Genomic DNA, 17,204 nt, shown 5'->3' on the forward strand with positions numbered 1-17,204 from the left:
CTGCAGGGCAACCTGCATGTGGCGGATAAAGTCTTGATTGATCAGAGGTTAGGACTTTTTAAACAGAGCCGTCCTGTGTTGGGGGAACACAACAGGCGTCATTTATTATCAGCTCTGATGTTCTGTAGCGCTCAAGCTCGCAACCTTTATTACAGTGTTTATATTACAAAGCCTCAGAATATCAGGCTGTTAGAAAGCTAATGAATAGTTAATTTAAACTTACCTATGGATTATCTGCTCATCACTGTAAAACCTCATTAGTTCAGAGAACTTCAAAAAGTATGTAAACTTGTCGCCTTAGAAAAACGGTGAGTTATTTATTCATGTTTAAAAAAGTGGCCCAGGCAATGAACTATTCTTTACTATTCTATTATTCTATATCTAGTAACCCTCAATATGTTCTTATTTACTGCTTAAGATTGGATCTTAAAGCATCAGTATACAACTTATATAATATTTCACATTTTGAATATGAAGTGAACCCTGTTGTGGCAAAGATTTTATTTTTTATCAATAAAAACAGGCAGGTGGGGTTGTTACTAGGGTCACACACATAAAGCAGAATTAATTTATCAGTCACATGTATCAGCGAACATGGACGCTTTCAGAACTAACAGACTGTTAACAGGTTTTTAAACCACTCGAGTGGCAGGTTTAAAGGTTTAAAGGCTGACTGATAAAAAAGAAAACATTGTACAAACTTCAAAATCATATTTCTCTGTTTTATTAGACTCTGGCATATATAATATCTTGAGCTTCTTGACTTTCATACATTTCTCCAACCTCTTTTAAAGAAAATATTTTTTACTTAAAAAAATAGCATTACCTCTTTACTCAGTTTGCAAGAGCAACATCAAGAAAAAGACAGAGGTTTTTATTAATTGCAAAGAAACTGAAAACAGATCATCTGTTCAGCTGCAACACTGGAGTGGATTAATAACATCTAAAATCAAGCAAAATGACAAGTTTTAAAACAACCAGAGATGTTTAAAGTGCTGCAGACTATAGCAGAGGTACCAACAAACATATTGGTGCAATTTGGAAGTACTGTTCTCACTGCAAGTCAGTCAAATAAATCATTTCATGTGAGAATCATTTCTAAAATGTCTTTGTGAGTCTCAGCAACAAAACGGTGCCCATAGTTGGTGCATTGTTTGGAAGCAGGGAGGAAAGGAGTAGAAGCTGGTATAATCATAACAATGAATGTGCTTCTCATACTTCAAAAAAGGTTCTGCTGCTCCAGCTGTCTGGATGGATACAGCAGGCTGATGACATGGATACAGCAGGCTGATGACAAAGGAAGGGATCGATATCTTTGGAAAATGTTTCTGAGCAAAAGGTGAGGAACATCCCAGCAGGTGGTGGCGATGACCATGTTAGTCCTCGATGGAGGTCAAGGGCACTCTGCGGAAAAAGAAACTGGATCCTCTAAAGAGGTGACCCTGGCGTGAGGGAGACAAAGAGAAGGAATATAGGAAAATATATAGTGCACTGGGGAACTCCAGCTCTGGTCTTCTGACTGGCTTTTGCAGTATGCTTTGCCTGAGCAGAGAGCATAGGCCTGTACACGTCGCAGTTCACCCTGCTACTTCTATCAGCAAGTGACCTGTTCCCTTGGCATCCATACATGCACATGCTGCATCACTACCTCCACCCTATTTGACAGGCAGTGTCCTGCTTACTCTCCACTATCCTACTGTAGTGTACAAGTGGTTTCCACTTTTTTGTGAACCCTCTGCATTTACCTTCACAAAGGTGTTTCTTGATTATAGATTTTGACAGTGATAGACCGACTACCTCCTTTCTTGACATGGCTACATACTGTGAATGTTTTTTCTGATCTAAGGAAGAATTCTACCTCTTCAGTTGTCTTCTGTGGTATTTCAGGCCTTTTGGTGTTGCTGAACCAGCCAGTGCATTCCTTCTTTTACAGATTGTTAATTTGAACATTCCTAAAGCTTCTGCATCCATCAGCATCTCTATTACCTCTATTTTGAGTTCCAGTGAATTGGTCATGGAATAATAAAATGGCATTAAGGAATCAAATGCCATGTGACATAGTGAGTGTACCTTGTTGCTCAGGTGATTCCAGCAGTGCAGCCAGGAGCTAAAGACGGGCGACAGAGGAGGAAGTCCTGCAGCCAGTCTGACAAGACAAAGCTCAGCAGTCAGACTAAAGCATCAGCGATTATTTTGCAAAAAAATATTAAAAGCATATTTACTGTAAACATAATAAAGACTTTAATGTAGCACAAAAAGCCCCTGTTCTGGAGACAAACTTCAAGTGTAAAAATGATGAACCATTTATTGTATGAGCCTCACATTAGTCAGATTTCGAGATCTTTAGTGATTTGGAAATGCTGTCAGACTCCAATCAATGCCTACATGGTAACACAAGAGCAGTTCATGGAGGAATCTGTAAACATATTTAAAACTTTAACTTTTGTTATGAGCACTGGTGCTTGTCCTTTGTCTACCAGTGGTCCTTGAAATATTTCTACAACTTCAGTTCTGCTGAAATTATTGGACATAACCTGGAAAGCACATACTAAAGCCCTTCCTTCGTAGTATATATATATATATAAATCTAAGCTGCTAGAAAACATGTATGTGGCAGTCATATGAAAAACAGGAAGTTCCTCATTTAGAATTTCACCACTTTGTTCTTAATCATTGTATGAAAAAAATCTATGAGATCAGGAATCCAACTGCCATCTGATTGAAATTACCCTTAAAAAGTTATAAATGATATGAGCTCCAGTTTCTCTAATCTTTGTTGACTAAATTTAACCTTTTCCAGAAGGTTTGTGCAACTTTTGTCTTTTTATTCTTTTGTATTCCACAGACCTGCAATCACAGCATCATGTTTCAAGTTGGTGAGAGAAAAAAAAAAAAAACAATCGCTGAAACCATTTAATATGAGTGCGATAAAAAGCTAATTATAAACCTTGAAAGAGTCTACGGCATCAGGTTTAAATCAATATTACATTTTAAGTTCATAACTGTGTTTAGCTTAATGACTCACCCACAATTGTTTACCACCATAAGATCAGCAACCAGCATGAATGGATATGTAAGGACACTTACTGCAATCTAATGAGGCACAAAACGCACACTGCATTATTACTGAATTATGACATACAGGAGAAACCTTTCATGGTCTGAAGAGAGAACTTACGCCCATCACAAATTTAGTGTAGCTTCTCACTGCAGAGGCCTGACTGAACTGCAAAGAAATGTAAAGAGAGGGGGAAATGTTATTGAAGGAATTTACATGTTTCCAGAAACTAAAACTAATGCACTTAAAGTTCAATAGTTACAATCGTTTGTATAATAAACAACAAATTACCATGTAAGCATATACAAGTGTCTCTGAAACACCGCTATTACATGATGAGTTTTCTTTCATTCATCATTTTCGTTTTTGGTGTGTGAGGGTGATGGGTTTGTGTGCTCCAGTAATCCCAGAAGCTTTGTTGTCAAGTGCAATTTGCTACTGGTAGGGTCTTCGAAATCAAACTGGTCCTGGGTGAGGAGCCAGACACCCTACGCAGTATAATAAATCAAAGGTTCAATGTAGCCTGCTCGGGACAGGGTCAGCGGGGATCCTACCCTGTCACCAGGAACAGGATAGAGGCTTATGGGTGAACGTCTGCTGGCCAAGCCTGAGCTCACAGCCTGGCAAGGATCAGCATGAAAAAGCTAAGTGGGTTTACTGTGGGACCACCACTCTCACAGGATGGGCTGCAGAGGAATGAAATATTGATAAGACATATGAACATGTGCATGGTACCCGGACACTATAGATCACTGGATGATTTTGTAATCAATAAAGACCAAGGAATTGACCTCAGGGGCAGGATTGTATCATGGCACAGATCTGAGGGTGGCTACAGAAAGATTTCTGCAGCACTGAAGGTTCTAATGAGCACAGTGGCATCCATCGTCCGTAAATGGAAGACGTTTGGAACCACCAGAACTGTCTGACCATGTCAATCTACATGATCTGGGTAAAAGGGCCTTATTCGGGAGGTGCCCAAGTACCCGATGGGAACTCTAGTAAAGAGCTCCCAGCATTGCTCTGTGGAGAGAGGAGAAGCTTTCAGAAACAACCATTCCTGTACTCCCAAGTAGCCAGGGTGAAGCCTACTTCTCAGTAAAAGACACATGAGAACCTGCCTGACTACTGTGTGAATGTCTGGCCCTGCCAGAGCCCAGACTGAAATCTGCCTGAAACCCTCTGGAGAGAAATGGCTGTGCACTGCTGCTCCCCAGCTGAGGTTCCACAAAGGAGAATGGGAAATAAGCTGCCCAAAAATAGGTATGCAAAGCTTGTAGCATCACTCTCAAAGAGGCATGAGGCTGTAATTGCTGCCAAAGGTGTTTCAAGTATTAAGCAAAGGCTGTGAATATTTAAGTACTTGTTATATTTTTCTCTTTATGAATATAAATTTGCAAGAATTTCAAGCAATTGCTTTTATAGGTTATTGTATTTAACATTTTGCAGTGAACAATGAATAGGGCTGTAACATGACAAAATGTGGAACAAATGAAGCTCTGTGAATACTTTCCAGATGTACTACTGTATGTATTATAGGAGACATATATAAAAATGTCTGAGTAATGGGTAATTAAAAAAAATGAAAAAATAAACCTATCTGGTAAAATGCAAAAGACAACTAGTATATGAAGCTAAAATTTCACAGCAATCCTCATAAACTACCAGTAACAAGTTTTAGAACACCACATTTTCAAGTTCTTTATTGAAAATTACGCAGTTTATTGTCTGATTGAACTCTGAAATGAAAGCATAGAACAAATAAGTAATTGGAGTTAAAAAAGAAATCATGGAATCAGTTTATAGACCAAAGTGTATTCTAACCTTTGACCCATCAGAGTAGCCAAAGGAGGCTACAGATATAGCAGCTGAAGACAGCCGTGGCTTCTTTCTACAATAGAATCAAATCTTCTTCCATATCTGTAGCAGAAGTTCCCATAAACGTGGACCTTGTAGGCTGCTTTGCTTTCACTCTTCTGTCCAGTTCAAACCAGCTCGATGGGGTTTAAGTCTGGAGACTGTGCTGGACACTCCATGTTTTCAAGCTCACCACCTTGTTCTTTGTTCCTGAGGTAGTACTGGCACAGCTTGGATCTATGTTTTGGGTCTTTATGTTGCTGTAGGATGAAGCCTTGACCAACTAGGCTCATACCAGAGGGTCCTGCATGGTGCTGCACAATGCTGTGGTACGTGTTTTGGTTCAGGGAGCCTCTCACTCTGTACAAGTCACCGACCCTGGATCCAGCAAACAGCCCCAGACCATCACACTTCCTCCTCCATGTTTGACGGTTGACACCACACACTGTGGAACCATCCTTTACCTACTCGACCACAAAGATCCTGTGTGATGAACACAAGGTTTCAAATGTTGATCCATCAGTCCATAATACCTTCTTCCAGTCTTCAGTAGTCCAATGGTGGTGTTTCATGTCCCAGCCAAGCCTCTTTGTCTTATTCTGACGTCTGGCTTTCTTGCTGCAACTCGTCCTGTCAAACCTGCAGCTCAAAGTCTTCTCTTCACAGCTGAAACTGAGACTTTCTTACTACGACCACTATTAAGCTGCTTGAAGCTGTTGTCCTGTGAGCCGCCTATCACACAGCTGTTAACTTGTCCTCTGATTGAGTCGTGTCTTTGGGTCTGCAGACCTCTTCCTGTCAGTTTGTTTCTGAGCCTTTGGATGCTGAAGGAAACTAAACTCACTGGCACCTTGACTTTCTTTGCAGTTTCTCTGTAGGACAGACCGACATTTATACGTGTTATGATGGTCTGTCTCTCTTCCATTGTTAATCACCTTTTTCCTCACCATTCTTGTACCATCACACTACTTTCTGTTCAACTGATGCTTCCGAGCGTATGGTACCACAGTGAGTTCCAACACTGCTTAATGGTCTGCATGTATCAAGTGTGCCTCTTCTGTATGTTGTTTATTTGCAATAAGGCAACTTTGTCATTAGCCTAGCCCAGGCTTTTGTCTAGCTGGTGATGATGATAATAATACCTCTGCCATAAACACTAGCTTAGCTTTTTGTCTATGAGACTATCCACTTGTTAAGTGATGATGTAACAACCCTGCTTCTGGGTCCAAACTCCTCCTTCTTTAATGCTGTTGTCTTTTTCAGGTATTGTAATGCTTTGTATTTTGTTTTAATACAAACAATACTAAAAAAAAACCTTAAAAATAATCTATGTTCACTGTAGGCCTCTCTGCTTTTTTATTAGCACTATTCATGTGCACTGCATTTTTAACCTCAGTTTTTAAAACCTTATGATGTAATTAGAATCCATGGGCTCACAGTCCGCTAGACGCCAAATATTTGAATGTTGAAATTTTAAAAAAAGAAAAAAAAAGAAAAAAAAAGGACTCTCAGACTAATAATGGATTGCATTTATATAGCGCTTTTCGAGACCCTCAAAGCGCTTTACAATTCCACTATTCATTCACTCTCACATTCACACACTGGTGGAGGCAAGCTACAGTTTTAGCCATAGCTGCCTTAGGGCAGAAGCAAGGCAGCTATATCGCGCCATTGGCCACTCTGGCCAACACCAGTAGGTGGTAGGTGAAGTGTCTTGCCCAAGGACACAACGACCAATACGACCAAGACTTACAACCTTCCGATTACAAGATGAGCTTCCCAACCCCCTGAACCACTCGACTAACTAAGACTTCAACTGTTACATTAAGATGAGAATGTTTTGTTTCTTGTATTATATTCATAGTGATAGCAGAGCTACAACTTTTAGCTGTTTTTATAAATCCTTCAGTCAGAACATGGCATATCATTTTCAGTAAGAACTTTCTTTGAACCTTGTGAATCCTCTTTTTCATGGATGCCTCAGTGTTAAATTTGATTGGAATATCTGGGAGAACAGCCAAACCTATCATTTTATAGAAGATAAAAGACCATTTTTAACTCTTTAAAGAAGAGTTTTGACCCTGAAATGGCTAATAACGTCAGATGTCAAAAATATATTTTCTATAGAAAGCACTCAGACATAGAAAAATGTACTTGTAAGATTGTGTGTGTGGAAATGGGCCAAGTGGAGCAGAAAAGCACTATATAAGTGCAAGTCCATTATCACATCAGGATAGCCAGTGTCAACTTTAAGAAAATATTTTGTGTTTTGTATGATTAGCAGCATTGGCCAAATAGATTTCTAAGATTTGCAATCATTTATATAAAGTTTAGATTTCTTTCTAAATTAAGTGTTATAATATTCCGGTGTACTTCCGGGCCTTTGCTCTGTTGACAGGAATCTGGTCTTATTTTGTTGAAGGGATACAAATTGGATTATATTAACAGATTTTAAATTATGACAGGAATTTTAAAGTTGCATGAGAGCTCTTTTGTTTGTCACATTGTAGCTCTTACGGTATGTTTTTGAATGTACACAGGAAATCTTTGATACCACATGAACAGGATAATACGTATAATACAGAGATTCATCTGTTAATCTGTCAAGTGTGCAACCTCCCATTGTTTAATCCCCCTTACTGCACTGCACTGTCCATTACACTTGAGCCACTTAATGTTATCTAATTTTTGCATTTTGACTACATTTTAAATTCTGTTTTTTTGCTTTGTGGAAAATAAGGGCGCTCTACCTTCTGAGGCACAACCTCAAAGGTAGGCGTGGCTCAGGAGGTAGAGCGGGTGTTGAACATGCTCTTCAAGTGCCCACCTAGAACATACAATAGTTTTCCTAATAAAAATACAGTACTATTATAAAATTATATTTATTGTCAAAGCTTGTTGAAATAGGTAAAGGTGACAGACTTACACTTTCATCCACAGCATAGGTGTTAATAAAGTGAGCCAGGAGATTACAACACCACAGAAACAGAACCTCTCCCAGGACATGCGGTATGAGACCACTGCAAACACACAAACACTGCTATGATGGTTGGAGGTGAAAGATCACGATATCTGAGCAGGACAGACTGTACTAATAAAAGCATGACTCACACATAGAAGCCAGCAACTCCTTCCTCCTTGAAAATCTTGACCATACAGCTGAGCATCCCACTAAAAATCAGACAGACCTTTAATATCATCTTGCTTTTTTATGTAGATGTGAGTGTAGAATGTTTCTTTTAATCCACTTTCTTCATCTACAAAACACTTGTATGAAATTTATATATAAACCAAAGTCTTACCCATACTTGACTTCTCTGCCAACAAACTGAGCCATGCAGCGTACCGACATAACTGCCAACGCAGAAAGGTTTATCAGATCATTTCATTCAGACAACATAACACTTTCATGAGGACTGGGAACATGCTACATACTGTAAACTGCAAACAAAGATTGATGCCTCAGAATAGTTCAATATGTAAACAAGTCTGTTAGTCCAACATGAGATTCCTGCTTCATGTGACGACTCAAATCACTACCTTCACATTTTAGGCCACTGTTCACAATCAGGCATTAAAAGGAGTTACAAATTTTCAAAGCACGCAGTAAAGACAGAATTCAATTAAAAATACTCAGTGTTGGGGAGTAACGGAATACATGTACCGCCGTTACGTATTTAAAATACAAAATATGAGTAACTGTATTCCGTTACAGTTACCGTTTAAAAAGGTGGTATTTAGAATACAGTTACTTTGTTGAAATAAATGGATTACACTGCGGTACTTTCCTGTTTCAATTTGTCGCGGGTCAGGACTGTTTGGGTTTGGTTTGACAGCTACGTTCTGTTGTTCCAGGCAGCAGCGTTACGGTTGCCATGGTTACAGGGTGACGCTCTCTCTCTCTCTCTGCGACTGTGTGCTTCCTGGGTGAGAGAGCGCCTTTTCGTTGTTGTTGTTGTTGTTGTGCTAAGCTAACAGGCAGAATGCTACAAGCATAGCTCTAAAGAATGTAGCATCATGGGCAGTGTAGTCCGTGCTGCAGGGAGAATGGACTGCCATACACGTTATGTGTCTGTGAGCGCGAGGAGGGAGAAAAAGGGGAGTGGAAAGGTACGAGTTGTCATCGAGGAAAAACGGGAGCTGGAAGCATGTAAATATAATAATAACCACTGCAGCCAAGAAGAGTGCCTGACGAGCCCAGTTGTAAGTAAGCTATTAAGACTCGACTGTACACCGTGTTCGTGTTTTCCTCCGAAAACAATAAGTTCCGTTGGAGCAGCCTTTCAACGCCTCTCTCTGTCTCTTGCAAGAAAAGTTGACCCACACAACAAAGTAAAGCTATTTTTCGGCTACGAGCCGACAGGGACCCCGCCGTATTAGTCAGAGGTCCCTTTACTACAGTTCGGAGTCGCGGACCTTCAGTAATAGTAATAAATCACAGCAATAGTACATTCACGTTGTTGTAAAAAGCATGATAATATAGTAAGTAATCCAAAGTATTCAGAATACGTTACTGTCATTGAGTAACGTAACGGAATAAGTTACAGAATACATTTTGGGGCATGTATTCTGTAATGGAATACATTTTAAAAGTAACCTTCCCAACACTGAAAATACTTAATCAGTAGTTAAAAACAACAGAAAAAGAACAGTACTTTTTTTAGTTATACTGACGACACACATTTATTTAGAATACAGTCACATTTTAATCATATGTTGACAGAGTGCTTTGTTCTATAAACTTTGAGCACTTTATCTACCTCAGACCTACATTCACTTTAGACTCACAAACATGCGTCTCTTTAGATTGTGGGCGGAGCCACAGAACCCATTGGAAGCTCAGGAGCTGGAGTTCAAACCAGGAAATCTCTTCCTGTAAGGTGACTGCAGCACTATTTTATTTTACTAATCTCTGCATAGCTTTTTTTTTATTTACTCAAAAGAAATGTTTCATGGCAGAATAAACATTTCCGGTTGCTGACATACCATGAAAAGGATGGGTGGCTACTCTGGACAGGCACTGGATGATCATCTCATGTGAGGTCTGGGAGACAAAGCAATGTAAAGAGAACGTTTTTCAAAGCCAGAAATAGCAAGACAATGTCTACAAATATCCTCTGCTTTCCAGATTTTTCACTTGATCACCACTTGCCTGTCTCAAATTTGCCCAGAGAAATTCCAGCGAAAATATAAGAACTTCCTAACAGGAATTATGCACAATTTCTGGTCCCTACCAACATTTGGTTTCTCAAAAAAGTATTTTAGGGATGAAGGTTGTTTCTAGACACTTTTTGGCATTTTTTAAGGAACATAATCTCTGATGAACCCTTTCAGGACCTGGTTGAAAATCTGCCATGAAGAATTAAGACAATTCTGAAGGCAAAGGAGGTCCAACTCGCTTTTGGTCCATTTACGGTCCTGCAAATGACGGCAGGTTTCCCCATATATAAACAGTATAAAGTTATAAATATTACATTTTTTTATAATGACTATAATTAGCACTACTGACGGACAGTGGGCGTTGAGGTCATTTTTCTTGATCATTAATTTGCAAATTGGGAAACCAATGGGAAACCTTAAAACCCAGGTCCAGTAGGAAGTAGTGGAAAACTTGTAGTAACTAGTTCTAAGATGTTTTGCAAGGTTTTTATTTTGTGGCATGATACCACATTTCAGGTTTTACACTGTGCCCTCACAATTTTCTGGAAATGCATTGATTAATCAAAAAGGATCCAATATTGTTTTCAAATAAAACCAAATCTATCAGTTACAGCATTTGATACTGATCATCATTGAACCATTTACCCTTTAAATTTAGGGCTTAAATGATTTTCAAATCATCGTATTCTGTCTTTTTCACAATTTATGAATAAGGAAACATTTGTACATCCGTTCAGCTACACTCTAAATGAAAGAAGTGAAGAACAGCCCTCACAGAGTTGTCTCACCTCTTTGACCACTTTCCTGAGTGAATTCTGCTGGTCGCCGTTCTTAAACAGGACGTCTATCTGCTGAACAAAGAACTCCGATTACCCTTCAAAACACACTATTGTGTAATCAGATATTTAAAGAACATAACATTCATCGACAACATCAATCATCTACAGCTCCACCTGCACAATCACTTAAAACCCAAGTTTATTTTTGCAGAACCACAAATTCTTATGCATGTTTTAAATAAAATCATATGCGTGAGCACAGTGATTACACTTTACTGCCTGTCATCTCTCAAAGGCCTATTCAAGCACATCGGCTGTTCTTATTTGTAACTGGTAACAAATAAACAACATGTAAGTCCTTTGAACTTCACTAATATTTTGGCTACAAACTGCAGCAAGATTACAGAAAATTACAGACCATGTTTACATGAAAGGCAAAAATGAATTAATTGATAATAAAAAGGAATTGAAATTGATTCCTATTGTAACACTTCTGCTATCAAACTGTGCCCTGGCTGAAAATCCATATGTTACAGCAATGTGACAGCAGAGGATTATTATCATTATGAAAATTCACTGAATGGGAAAAAGCTTTGAATGTGCTTTTGTCAAAAACTGAACCAGTAATGACAACAACACTGAGCAGCAATAAAAACCAAATTAAAAATATTATTTAAAGAAAAAAAAAACCAAAACATTAGCACAACATTGGCATGAAACCTGAAATAACTTGTCCTCTGTCAGGACATCACAACAAAAAGGGAACACAAACACTGGGAGAGCTTGCTGTTAGTGATTCATACAGGAGAACGATAAAAACCCAAGGTTTCTATTCAACACTGAATATTATTAATTTAGCTTTAATAATAAGGTGGCGGTAAATAAATCACTTCCTGTTCGAGCTGTTTCAGCCAATTACAGATCATTGAGACCACAGGCATGTCTCGAGTTTTAATCATCTTAAATTCCATCCACAGGTTTTTGGAAAAAAATGACAATTTGATTTCATTTCATAAAACTGTAGTTGTGTTAGTGCAGTATAGTGTCAGACGAGTGCCTGTAATCTTCACACACTTGGCAAATGCCTCTTGTTTTAGAGGCATTTAAATACACAGGGGAAAATCTTATTTGCAGCATGGCCCTGCTGGGGCCACATAAATATAAGCACAGTGACCCTGTGCTGTATCTGAAACACTGTGACGTGAAACATTCAGCAGCATGTTAAAGTAATAATTCAGTAACACTGCAGTATGAGAAAAGTCAGAGTGTAGTGTTTATACGTATTCGTTTTTAATACGAAGGCTGGTAAGAAAAGTCTAATATCAGCTGTTTAACAGTTTGGTTCCCACACTCTGTGTAAAGTACAGAGCGTGCCCTCATCATTGGCTATCATCATTGTGCTTCTGTATAAGCCTTTGCAATAGAACATATGCAGCTCCGTTTTTGTTCTTTATCTTTCAGATTTTAAAGAGTTACAATCAATACAATACTCCAGCTTGTCCAGGTTGAAATCCAAAGATAACAAAGGGAATTTTTAACAGTTTAATGTTAAGTTCAAGTTGAATCACAGAGATTCTTGATGGAGGTCACACTGTCTGCTAATTCAAATGACTTATACAGGCACCTCTGATGGATCCAGCTATAGAGAAACATCTGCTTATTCATCTTAGCAAGAAGGGTTGTACCCTTTGTACCATCTTAATCTCATTTCCTGCTTACCTGTTTAACTTTGCTCCTCACCACAGTAGAGATGGCACTGGATACAATACGTGGTGAGAGGCCACGAAGAAGTCCTCTCTTTCCATCCATCTTCACAATATGCTGCGCTGAAAACAAATTCATGTCCTGTAAAACGTTCATGCTTTGTCCAGTTAGACGATAAGTCATCCATTAATCCCACTTCACTCACCATAAGAGAGAAAGCCGGGCAGGTATAAAACTCTCCTTCCAAACATAGTTGTTCCCACAGTCGGGGGAAGAGGCTCATGTCCCACCTGGAGACAACAGCAGTTTCAATTAAACAGATTCTCTACATGACCATTTTCTTTTATTCAACTACAGCGTCGGGTGTTTGCTTTCCAAGAACAGACTGGACGACTTAAACAACTGACCAAAATACATTTAAATCATTATTTTAAATCAGTGACAGACAGAACAATTCAGGTTTTGAAAAACAGACATAATGAGCCAAAATGAAAGAGTAAAAAATGTAAACACTGAATGAGATGAAATTAAAGAAAGATGACCATCTCAGCAACGTGTCATCAATTTGCCTTTTGGAATAAAAACACCGCCCTCAATAAAAACCAGTTTATCTGGATGTGCTTTTGCTAATAGTAAATCAGCTTTATTCTTAATCAAGACATAAAACAAAGTACACGTCTGACTAATATGTCAAATGAGAAATGGGTTGAGTATGAAAATTATTCTCATGGCTGGATTTTTGCAGACATGATCCAGATTTGGCCCGTGCAGATTAGCGTCTGCATACGACTGCAGCACTGTGACTCTGAATCAGGTGTTGAACCATAACATATGTGTTTTTGCTGATAGTTAATTATAGCTTAAAGCTAATCAGAGTCTAATCAGGTGTAGCTTTGACCAATATCATGAATAAGAAAATATAATCTATAACAATGATTCCAATCACAGTCCTCTTATTGAGAAGCTGTGTAGAAACAACCTTGGAAAGTAAGTGTTCATGTGTGTGTGGAAAAGATGTGACGTGTGTGGGAGTGAGTGACACCAACGAGCCACTAATCTAAAAGGACGTCTGACTTCTTAAATACAGTGTGTAAGTGTGCTGTGTATTCTGTACAAATGTTTGTGTGCGATCTTCTCTGCTTAGGCTGCTGCCTCGATCAGCAGAAGGAAATGGGTGGATGGAGGTTTAAACTTTGGTTTATATCAGCTATGTGGAAAAGTCAAACAGATAGAGAGAGAATGATAAGGGTGGCTGATCAGTTGTCAACCACATGACTGGATGTCACAATGGGTGAGGCCAGATGTCACCTGGGAAGCTGTGCCATTCTGTAACAGAAGTATAAAAATTAGGTGAAGAAGAGATTCAGGGTTTGTCCCTTTGTCTTCTGCAAGATAAGCAGTTAAGCTGACTGGAACAGTTCACAGTTGAAAATTCCAGCAAAGACACTAAAGGGATGTTGGGATGCTGTCCACACTGTGAACCTGCACACTGGCTTGTTTTTGTTTTTTACCCTTTTGCTTATTTTTCCGGTGTTCGATGAAAGAATCCGGGTTTGGGTTAGGATCTGGATTTCCAATCAACACGGAACAAAAGGATGAGTACATCTTCAGATCCAGTTGTGCTCACTGTCTCTCCAACCTTCTTCCTCACAAGATCTGAAAACTCAGCATTAGCTCAGAGTGGGTTCATTAGATAATCTAATTCAAGGGATTTAATCAGAAAAAAAACTGTTTGACACTGCTTTGCAAAGTTACATACCAATTCAATATTCATTGTAGTGACCTCCAATTGATGTGATCAGTGTCATTACTGCCAACATGAATTATGATTTTACTGAATCTACATTTATCCTGAACCAGCAGATTCATGTCTCCTTCAATGTCATCTGCTCTGACGCCTGAAAGACAATTAAAGCAGAATCACCAATAACTAGATAAAGTGTAGAACAACTAAATTTGTTTTGCTGTTATTTAGAGGCAAAAATCACAATAAAGGACCAATCATGTTAAGTGATGTGGTTTATCTTATCATATCTTTATTCTCTTCCCCCTCCTGCCCCCCCCCCCCCTCTTTCTTAATAGATAACTATCATATTTGATATCATATCGCACAGTACAATAATATTGAATGGGTTGCATTGTTGTACTTTGTCATGTTTCTCAGGTCTTTGTCTGAATTTCTACCAACATTACTTGTCATGTTCTCATGTTATTGCTAAGGATTGTCTATTGCATTGGAGTCACACTGGGTTAAATATGTACACTTGGGTTTCAAGGAGTATTTATTATTTTCTTCTTTTTTTTGGGTTGTATGGAAGCCCCAAACGCAATTTCATTGTTCTTGACAATGACAATAAATAAATACTAAAAAAGTTTTACAGATGACAAGCTAGAAGAAAAATCAGTGTAAAATTTCCATGTTTTTGGACATCAGTGTGCCAGAACAGCATGTTCACATTAAAGTCTGCACTGAAAAAAACTTAAATAAATCTTAAATACAGATGGTGAAGAGAGCTGTTGGGCACATGAGTTCAAAAATATTTCACAGGCGATCGCTGAAATCTAATGACTGTGAGGTGTACAGTCTACAGTCCTATCAAAAGTTATGGAATCACCAACCATGATTTGAATAAAGTAAAACACAGTAAAAGCTCTGAAAGCACATCCTCAAACTACAGATGTGACACAAAACTATCAGTCCACGCAGTTCAACCCAGCTGTCACAGAGTGACACCCAAGGTGCACGTTGGACAGGTCGTCCATCACAAGCATCTGCAGTGGATCGAAGCTATTTTATGTTTAAGAACTGGCTTCATTAAAGAGGCCCCAAACAAATCACATTGCTTTAATTAAAGAGAACATGAAACACTACAAGAGTAAAGGTTCATTTACACTATGGAGACCTGCTTTCAAAAGCAGAACACGTTTAGCGCCATCTTGTGCCACATGGCATCACCGACTTGGTTGGTTAGTTCTGGCTAATAGATTTAAGTATTATTCAGAGATTATTTCTCTCATAAAATCATGGAAGGACAGGCCCCAGCACGGTTGTACCACCACCAGATAAAGGAGGTGGCCTCTGGTAGAGGATCCGAGCTTGAAGGATAGACCACCCGCAGGGGGGGGCAGGGAGTTATACATATCTATCTATACACACACACACACACATACATATATATATATATATATATACCTAATTATTCAAAATAGTGAGAGAGGGTGCTTGCAGACCTTAACAAGTTGTAACATCTGGCTAAGTAAACAAAAGCATGGCCCCAAAATAAAGATGTAGCTTGTTCCAAGTCAAGTGTGTTTAAAATTTGGAGAAAATGGAAAACGGACCTCACAGTAGAGCCATCAGAGTCTTTGACTACAGGACTCGGGGCTTATAGTTTTTCCTGTCATCCAGCTTTTGCAATACATTTTCAGTGTTTAAAACAATGCTGGATGTTCATTCTAAGTTTGGAGGGTTTTACAGAATGAGCACAACAGAATGTCTTGATGCATCATCCAGGTAAGGAAATCCTAAAAAGTTTATTCTGTTCATCTGGACGTTTTAGTGGGAGAAACATTAGTGGCATCTTCAGTCTCAGCTGACTGCAGCTTTCCACCTGTATAAACAGTACATTTGTAAATGGTTCGACGGAGCAGAAATAACTGCTTAGATTTACAGTATTTTTGAGGTGAGGCTCGGATTTAAAAGTCAAACGCAATTTCGTATCGATGAGGAAAACAAGACAACACTATAGACTCTTCTGCCCATAGCGGTTATAAAAGTAACCCACAGCATGGGATTACATTTCACTGCTAAGCTAAATGAGTAAATAGAAGCATGAGTTGACATATTTCCAAAAACAGCACGGAAGCTGTATATTCATATTCAGCCTCTATGATGACTGTTAGCTAGCTACATCGGCTACCTGTATTAGCAGCTTGACGTACAGCAGCGGGTGTGTGAGGGTTGTTACACCCGCTCCCAGCAGAAACACTGCGGTGTCCACGTCCACGGTGGTTGGTGTAGCATCCTGCGCGACACCGACTGCTGGACCATGCAGGTTTTCTGGCGACTCCATCTTTAGTTACCGTGAACGAGGGAGACGAATCATTAGCGTTGTGTATCAAACAACAAAAACAACTTCCGCTTTTCAGAATAATAGTTTAAGTGGAGACGTTTTCTAGTGAGTAAAATGCAGGCGTGAGTGAGAGCAGATTTCACAACGTATTCTGTCTAAAAATAGCTATCTCTTACCAAAACTCGTGAAGTCATAAAAACACGTGCGTGTACTTCTTATCTGCCACAGCCAGAGAGCTTCCTGTCAGCGTGGACAGAGATTAACAGCGCCTCTTGGGTAGTCTGCCTTAAATTCTAGAAATAAATAATAAACATTGAAAGGCTTGTGTAGCATGCTGGTTAAAAACGTATAAACTGGTATATTTTTCTTATGGTGCTTAATTTAATTCTGGATCTAGAAGAAGCCGATTGGACGGACTTAATCTCGCTGTTTCTCACTATTTTATTTTAGTAGCAGTATTTTTATTTTTATTTTTTTTATTTTTTTTTAAAATGATGCATTATTTTTAAATATTCCCGACGAAATCAGGAACCACAAAAAACAAAAACAAAAAACAAAAAAAAACGTTGTATG

At 38.8% G+C, this 17,204-nt stretch overlaps 1 protein-coding gene across 4 annotated transcripts; it reads right to left on the reverse strand.

The window, feature by feature from the left end:
- Positions 1-701: 701 nt before the first annotated feature.
- LOC102195546 (mitochondrial carrier homolog 1) lies at positions 702-16,874 on the reverse strand. Of its 4 annotated transcripts, none has more exons than XM_013914063.1 (13): positions 16,808-16,874; positions 16,479-16,631; positions 12,764-12,848; positions 12,574-12,680; positions 10,864-10,923; positions 9,902-9,959; positions 8,218-8,269; positions 8,027-8,086; positions 7,842-7,935; positions 3,179-3,226; positions 3,026-3,093; positions 2,071-2,146; positions 702-1,442 (listed from the first exon to the last, which is right to left on the reverse strand). In XM_013914063.1, exons 1-13 carry the CDS (start codon positions 16,823-16,825, stop codon positions 1,377-1,379), a joined length of 945 nt encoding a protein of 314 aa, XP_013769517.1. In that variant the 5' UTR covers positions 16,826-16,874; the 3' UTR covers positions 702-1,376. The 4 variants fall into 4 exon arrangements, with proteins under 4 accessions (XP_013769517.1, XP_013769518.1, XP_013769521.1 ...); XM_013914066.1 differs by having other exon boundaries at positions 1,380-1,442; positions 3,088-3,093; positions 10,864-10,926; XM_013914064.1 differs by lacking the exon at positions 16,808-16,874 and having other exon boundaries at positions 10,864-10,926; positions 16,479-16,786.
- Positions 16,875-17,204: the final 330 nt, after the last annotated feature.

This window comes from Pundamilia nyererei, unplaced genomic scaffold (genome assembly GCF_000239375.1).
Source record: "Pundamilia nyererei isolate P.nyererei 1_Seehausen unplaced genomic scaffold, PunNye1.0 scaffold00169, whole genome shotgun sequence".
Classification (NCBI taxonomy): domain Eukaryota; kingdom Metazoa; phylum Chordata; class Actinopteri; order Cichliformes; family Cichlidae; genus Pundamilia; species Pundamilia nyererei.